This window comes from Haliaeetus albicilla, chromosome 32 (assembly GCF_947461875.1).
Source record: "Haliaeetus albicilla chromosome 32, bHalAlb1.1, whole genome shotgun sequence".
NCBI classification, from domain to species: Eukaryota; Metazoa; Chordata; class Aves; order Accipitriformes; family Accipitridae; genus Haliaeetus; species Haliaeetus albicilla.
The window spans coordinates 1,037,479-1,045,652 of NC_091514.1; the positions used below are offsets into that span (position 1 = coordinate 1,037,479).

At 45.4% G+C, this 8,174-nt stretch overlaps 1 protein-coding gene across 1 annotated transcript; it reads left to right on the forward strand.

Moving 5' to 3' along the window:
• Positions 1-3,917: 3,917 nt before the first annotated feature.
• On the forward strand, positions 3,918-8,174 carry LOC138683239 (ubiquitin carboxyl-terminal hydrolase 42-like). Its single transcript, XM_069774789.1, is given in 11 exon segments — positions 3,918-3,933; positions 4,533-4,733; positions 5,183-5,321; positions 5,613-5,680; positions 5,865-5,935; positions 6,393-6,517; positions 7,210-7,336; positions 7,705-7,816; positions 7,819-7,844; positions 7,963-8,063; positions 8,165-8,174. Coding segments are annotated over 11 exon segments (996 nt in total).

Genomic DNA, 8,174 nt, shown 5'->3' on the forward strand with positions numbered 1-8,174 from the left:
TACCAAATCAAAAGAGAAGGAAGTGGAATATCCACAGGGAGATGGCAAAGGAAATAAACATCAAAAACACCAGAAGAGAAGAAAAGGAGATGAGAATGAAGGATTTCCTTCATTTCATGAAAGATCTCCTCAAATGGAACCTCCTGCGAAAAAAGTGAAGGAGGAGTTTCCAAAGACAGGCAGTGTTGAAACATCTTCCTCTCAAAAGGGTGAGCAGGTTCTTGGTACCCCACAGAAAGTTCACCCAAAAGTGACAAAAGATCACCCAGAAACCAGACCAGCCAAGGAGGAAAAGGCAAAGAAAGACCACAATGAAAATGACAGTGAGAGTAATGTATCTGCAAAAGATGAGGAAGCTGCAGGAAAAAATCCAAAAGACCCCAAAGAAAAGTCTGTTGATAAGGTGAAAGAGGATACAGCAGCACCTGCTGCAGTTGACCAGCCTGAAGCAAGGAGAAGTCAAAGCCGTCCCAGTGTTAGCTGTAGTCAAAGGCCTCCTAAGAGTCAGCCTTGAAGCCACAGCAGCAGTGCCAGCTCAGGAAAGAGTCAAGACAGCAAGAAAAAGAAAAAGAAAAAAGAGAAGCAGCAGCATAAGAAACACAAGAAGCTTAAGAAACACATTGGAAGCAAAACGGAATTGGAGAAGAGCCAAAAACACAAACACAAGGAGGAAAAATCGAAGGAGAGCAAAGATAAAGATAACCAAAACATGAAATCTGTCACTACATAGAATGACGGATATTAAAAAAAAATGACTTAATTCCTAAGTCATCTGTATTAAATTTTGTTAAAATGTAAATGAATTCAAGCGTTGCAAATAGTGACATGGAAGACCCTGTGCTGCACTTAAAATATTGCTGCTTCATTATTTGATTTTTACATCAGAGCTTCATAGAAGTGAACATTTTGTAGAGAATTGTGAGTTGTGGCCATGTATCATGAAAAGTTTTGCTGGGGCATGTTATTTTTAACCATTGTTAATTAGTTTGGGTGGGGTATACTGCAAAAATTTTCACAGCTGAATTTTGTTTTAATTGCCTGGCAGAAGAAGGTGGTACCTGTTATAAAATAGCAGCAGCAAAATGCTTTGCAGAATCCATTACAGCCCTGTTATGTCACTTTTTGGTTATAATAAATTTTCAGTAAACTATGCAGCGTGATGAGATTTCCAATGATAGCTGAACATCAGCAGAGAAGAGACTAGTGACAGAAAAAAGGTACCAGTAGAAGCTTGCTGGTAGCTAACACGTACAAAACATAACATATCAAGGGGTTTCATTTTGAAAAGACAGGTAGGACTTTAAATCTTTTGAACTGATGCAATGTGGGGAGGTGCTGCCAAGAGGTATGGTTTTTTCCTGTGCCAAGTGGCCTTGTTTTTATATTGTAAAAGGTAGGATGTGGCCCCAAACATAGAGACACTCTTCACAGCTGGTCCTGACTATTTTAGAATAACGTTCAATATGAAGCTGTCACATTTCAACCTTGTTCCAGTTTGTTTGGAAAGCTGTTGTCATTTGCCAGCAGACATTTACACATAGACTTTAGGATGCCCTGTAATCTGTGTTTCCTCTCATAAGAATGCTGATCACCAAGGTGTTTGTGTTCTTTAAATAGAAGCTTTATTAGGAGTATTTTCATATGGTGGTGCCATGATACAGAGCTAACCCTTCCATTAGATGTGCGGTTCAGTTTGGCAGAAGAAGAAAGCCCACCAGAAAGGCAGGCTTCTGCTTTAAACTACTTTGAACAATGACAGGAAATCTAGAAAATGTAAAATTAAGTAGCTTGATAATTTTAAGGCAGACGTAATTTAAAAAAAAAAAAAGGTGGCAGTGGCGGGTGTTGCTCAACTGTTAGAAAGCCAGGATGGTAAGAAACACTTCTCGTTGTGCATTAAGGGCATAACATCGTGGTAACGACTCAATTTAAAGACTGAATCCAGCAGCAAAAGCCCTCAACTGTTTGGCTGTGGGATTTGCCCCAGAAGAGTTCTGTTTGGGAGTACGATAAATTAAAGCAGCGTTTATTTTAGAGCTTCCTGCTCGCAGAGCCTATTTTGTTCAAAAAGTGTCATTGATTATACGTGTTTTTACCGGGGTATTCCGCAGTACAGAAACAGTAAATAGTAATAATTCATCTTGCTTTTCAGTGGGGGTGACTATCAGGTTTTAAAAACTGGGTTAGAGATGGAGCATCCTGTACTTCTGATGGTTAAAACAAGAACAAACCAGACTCGGTACTGGATTTCACTTCCTGTAGTTTGTGCCTTTCCGTGTCAAGGCATTCTTGGTGGACTTCAGGTGTTTTCTGCGCAAGGTAAAGCAGGCTTTCCAATGAAGCCCCTCCAATTTTTACTTTCCAGCATCAAGAAGCACAGGACCATAACAGTCATTAAAAATGTGCTCATCTGGCATTTCCTATGTGTGGTCCAGGGAACTGCTATCACCAAAGTAAACGCCAGACGTATGGGAATTGAAGGCAGCCTCAGACTCTCCCTTTGCTTAGTCTGTGCTCGTTATGGTGAGGCCATTGAAAACAGAAGATTTCTTTTGGACCGTTCTCTGTGAAATACTTTGGCCTGATGAAACACAGCAAATTTAGGACTCGGCGAAGTAGGATTCTTACTTCGGTTGGAATGTATTAAGTATGCTTTATTATCAAGGTTCAGAATACTTAGTAAACTTGCATGGGAATAAAATTTTCGACTTTTTTTCTGGAGTAGCTCCATCAAACCAGGCAAAATTGTGTATTTTTTATATAACCTTGTGCTGAAGAAGCCATAGTCATGTCTGTCTTTGTGCTCTGTTCAACTCCCCTCTGTTTTCAGAGCGCTATAGCAGCATTACTGATGATTTTTCAGTCTCCTGTGAATTTGGTTTACTCTGCACGTGGAGTTTCTTATGATTAATTTTTCCAAGTTTTTTGAGCTGAAGACACCTGGAATGCAGTTACGCTCAGGCCCGAGTAGGTAGTTTTTACTACAGTCATGTTTAGAAGTCTTCTGGCTGGATTTCTGAAGTGTTGATGCAGTGCCTACAGTAGTGTGAAGGGATGTATCCGAACAGGGCTCTCTGGGTGAGGGTAGATACTGGAACGCATTTGACTTCAGGTGGTGAAGTACAGTTAAGATGGTTTTAACCACAGTGAAGGAAAGCATGCTTACAGAGCAAAGGAGCTTTGACTGTTGCTCAGACATAAGAAACAGATGTTGACTCGGTGACTAAATTTCGTATGTTCCTTCTGGAACAATAGTGCTTGGCCACCTGCTAAAGGTAAGTGTGGCCTGTTCCGCATGTGTGAAATGATCACAGACCCCTGTCTTCAGAGAACCCTTGGACCAACATCCCTCATCTCCCCTCATCAGTTGAGGCTAAATGTCTCTGACTGGTTTGAACATACTGATAGGCAGCAGCTCTTAAGCTGGAAAAGCTCAGGCGTGACAAGAAGCCCACCGTGATCTGATTGATGTGGTAGAAAAGAAGACAGAAAAGGAGCACAGCAAAGGCAGCCATTAAAATAGCGGCCAAAAGCCGGTCACTCCTGCATCCAAGGTGAGCAAGTGTGGGCTGGAGAGCGTGAGGGCTCTGGTGCTAAGGCTAGCCACAGGTAAGCAGCAGGTCATCTTCAGAGAAGGTGACACGCAATGCAGTCTTTCAAAAGGGCCTTGGTAATTGCTGTCAACTGGAGTGCTGTGACAGGGACAGCGGTTACAAGTGCCACTGAAACACTGTTGATGGCGGATGCTGTTCTGTGGGTTGCGTTTGGGGTTTTGTTTAACCATTTTGTTGAGCTACAATGCTTTCTTTGTGGTCAGGAGACGGGACTGGCGCTGATCTTCTCTTTCTGGAGCACATCCTGACCTCCTTTGTCATCCAAAGCTTTCCCCTCTGTTCCTGAAAGGAGTGATGGCCGCAATGGGGAATGACTCCCGTAAGTAACGGCTTCACCAGCAGGCTTGGGCTTTGTGAATCCCCAAAGGCAACGGACGTGGCTGGTGCTCCATCCCTGAATGCGCTGACAACCTAGAGTGAATTCTGGGGCATTTCCTGATAGCAGCCAGACTTAGCCAGGTGCTTCCGACTAGACGCAGGAAAACGCTCCTCTGTCACTCCTCTGCCACTAGTACAAGACTTTGAAAGATGACCTTGCTCATAGAAAGATCTGACATTGGTCGGGTGACCTTCTGTGCTAGATGCTTGCTCGTTTTCATCAATTTACAATCAGGAAGAGGGGAGACTTGACCTGAGAATCCAATTCAAGTCTTGAGAGGGAAAGGAAGGTAGCCCTGGGCACAGAAATCGGACTGTGGGCTTGTTGGACTTTTGGCAAAATAAGCGGTGGAACAGCCTATTTTCCAAAACTGTTTCTTGACCAGTAAATATCAACGGCAGCATTAGGCTTCCCCCAGTGTTTCTGGGTTGGAGGTTAGAGCTGGTTGTCCTGGGTGCTCCTGTACAGAACTCGACTTTTAAAAATGCTTTTGTGCAACAAAATCGTGTCATCTCTTTTCAAATGTCATTTCCCTGCAGTCATTGCCAAGGAAATGGCTCCACAACAAAGGATCCTCTTTCCCCCGGAGAAGATTTGCATGGATTGGCAGCAAAGACAGAGAGCTGGAGCGGGACTGCACAACCTGGGCAATACGTGCTTCGTCAACTCCGTCCTGCAGTGCCTGACGTACACAGCCCCTCTGGCCAACTACCTGCTCTCTCGTGAGCACAGCCAGTCGTGTGAGCACTTTGAGGAACATTTCCTTGTACATCTGTTGGGCACTTCCCCAGGATTCCCAGAATCTGGAATTTGATTTAGCAGAAAAGCAGCCCTTCTTTGTCGACCCCACAAGGAGTTGTTCTTTGAATGCTCATGCCTAGCAGCCGCTTGTCTTATCTAGGTGTGTTCATCTTCAGATAGGCACTTCTTTCTAGCCCCGGGTCTTGGTCCCTATTCCTGCAAGTCAAACTCTCTTTGCTTATTGCACAGAAAACTTCTGTCAGTTAAGCATCCCTCTGAAGAAAGTTTTCTATGCACTAAAATATCCTGGGCTTGTTGGGACGTTGACACCTTGGGAGGAGTGGAGGCTGTTCTTAAAACTTCAGGATCTCCATGAGGTTTCCCATCGCTATGGCTATTATGCTAACCTGAGGAGCTTGCTTCCCTCCCTCCCTCTCTCCCTCTTCAGGTCGTCAGCAAGACTTCTGCATGATGTGCATAACGGAAGCGCACGTTAACAAGGTCCTGCATTCCTCAGTCAGTGCCATCCAGCCTAGCGCTGTCATCATTGTCCTCACACATAAGTCATTTCAGGTGCTCCCCTTCTTGTAGGAGAGAATTACTAACTTCTTCTTTCTTAGGAATAGGAGAACATTTCCATCCTGGCAGCCAGGAAGACGCACATGAATTCTTCTGCTATGCTGTGGGTGTCATGCAGAGAGCTTGTTTGAGCAGAAACAGCGAGTAAGCATAAGCATGTGACCATTGAAATACTCCCTAGCTCTTTCTACAACCGTCAGTGAAAACCTCTGTCCGGGGCTTTCCTAACAAGGAAGATTCTTGCAAGAGCTAACTCTCTCTCTTCCACCTTATGAGCTCCGATTACCATTTCTTTCCAGCTGGGACACATCTTCTCAGGCTAGCACGCTCATTCATCAGGTCTTTGGAGGATCTCTGAGATCCAGAGGTACTTTTAAAAACTGTTCCTGCCCTTAGAATGATCTGTGGCTCTTTCTCTGTTTGTGGTAAACAGCTTCTGGGATGCGGCAGTTATGTCCAGGGTGTTGAAAGTATACTGTATGTCTTGGTCACTGAAAGGGGCAGAGTTAGTCTCCTTCCCAACCTGAGAAGCATTTCTCTTTGCCTTCCAGTGACGTGCTTCAGCTGCAAAGCCGTTTCTGACACCTACGAGGCATTCCTTGATATTCCCTTGGACATCAAGGTAAGATGTGTTGAATTTGTGGTGCAAAATGTTTCCAGGCCCCTGCAGGGCACCTAGTTTATCTCCAGGAAGCTCCATGGAATTCAACCTGTGGCTGTTACCACACAAGAGCTTGCTGCTGGATGGGAAGGGAACTGTGCTTGTGTGCTTCTGCTGTGGAAGCTCTGCAAATGGTCTCCCTGTGCTGGGTGTCAGCTGGGCACAGTAAGGATGGTATCTACAGCTGTGATGACACTGTCATACCACCCTGCGTTGGACTCCCTCCGTGCACCTCTGGTTGCTGTGCAGACGGCTTGGATTGCTTTTGCTCTTTTGGACCATGCGTCCCACAGGCAAATCTGGTACCGCCCAGGGGTAGCTGTTTATTGGGACAAGGCTGGTACCACACAGGTAGCTCTTTCTTGAGATTTTGAGTTTCCAGGAGCTTAGTGCTCTCCTTTCTCTCTCATCCATGCAGCCTCATCTGTCACTGCAGCTCTGGAAGACTTTGTCAAACCTGAGTGGCTGGATGGCAAAAACGGCTATAAATGTAGCAAGTAAGGTTATTGCTAAGGCCATCTTCCTAGTAGTTACTGGGTTACGGTATTGCATGCCTGGGAGCACTAGTTAGGTGTGGACTTAATTGAGAAAGCCAGTCATGAGGCAGCTTGGGTTATTTGTTTTTTGTTTTTTTCTTCCCCGTATAACTAAGCCACGGGAACCATCTGGAACTTGGAAAAGAATGCATTTGTTTCTAAAGCAGGTCATTTTTTTTCCCTTCTGCCTGAGTATTTGCAAAGCTGATGAGAATTTTATTCCTGGCCTTGTCTGCCCTGGAGGTGGTCAACCTTCCCAGCTATGAAGCTGCCTACCGATCTACCCTTATGGCCAGAAGGCAAAAAGACATGTCCCATCTGCAGTGGTGAGCCAAAGCAAGGAGGAGCTCTGGACGGTGATTTGGCAACAATCCACAGTTTCATCTCCAAGACTTTTTTGGATACTTGAGTCTCTGTCCAGGATACCTCAGTCCTTGGAGCAGTAGGGGCTCCTGCTGGCTCTCTGAGCAGTGTCATGCCTCCCTCTGGTATTGCAAAGGCTGCAGACTGCTGCTCTCCAAAGGGAGCCACCCGAGACCAAAGCTACCTTCAGGGAGAGCCTATGGACTTAAGGCATCTGAAATGCAAACATGTGCACACGGTAGTTGGGCAAAACAAGCCTTAACTCAGCCCTACATGGATGGGGGGTGGAGTGGAGAGAAGACAGGTGCAACAGTTGGGTCTGTGCTTGTTTTCAAGGTGTGAACAGCTGGCCACCGCATCCAAGAGGCTCACGGTACCTTTTTCCTCCGATGTCCTGACACTGTGCTTGAAGAGATTCGATGCTTTCTCTGGAAGATTAGCCAGGTATGTATACAAGTGCACGGCAACTTTGTCTGCTTGGAAGGAGATCGTTCCCAAAGAAGAATCCTATTTTGGAAGTCCTTAATGTCTGCCCGCAATGGCTATCGGGTGAAGCTGTCTATGAAAAATCAGTGCAATAGCTCTGCCTTGCTCTTTGCCTTACGGTAAGAGGAAAGTTCCAACGTGAAGGTAAGCACTTACTGTGGGCATAAAGAGCTGGCTTGGCTGAGAACAGTTTTCTGCCACTTCAGGGATGAAATGGCAACGGCTGTTTTTGATGAAGCCAGATCTACTCCTATACCTCTAGCCTGTGTTTGGTGACAAGGTCTTCTCTGGCTGCTTCCTAATGACTCTCAGGATAACTTTGGAGTCTTCTTGGTCTCTCTTTAGCTTGTGCCGTATCCAGAACATAAGGAGCTTGGCGCACATGTGTCTCAAGCAGCTGGAGAACCTCTCCTCTATTCCTTGCATGCCATCCTGGTACATGTAGGTCCCAGCTGCAGACAGGACACTACTACTGCTCTGTAAAGGTAAAAGTCAACTTTGTGATTTCCGTTGGTGGATTGTGTCCTTCAGTGGTGTCCTGTCTGTGTTTTTCTTTAAAAAGCCCTGCAGTTCATCTGAAGATAGCATTGCCTTTCTTTGCAGGCCAGCGATGGACGTTGGTACAAGATGAACGATGCCTCTGTGGTTCTCTGTGACATCAAGACGGCCCTCTGCCAGTGTGCATATTTACTCTTCTATGCCAGGTAGGAACAAGTGTGAAAGGGTGTTCAAGCATGCACTCCCTCTCCTGTTACTGATCTTGGGGTTGCTGTTCTCCTCCGGTGGGTTTTGCTTTCTGTCCTAGGAGAGAATGA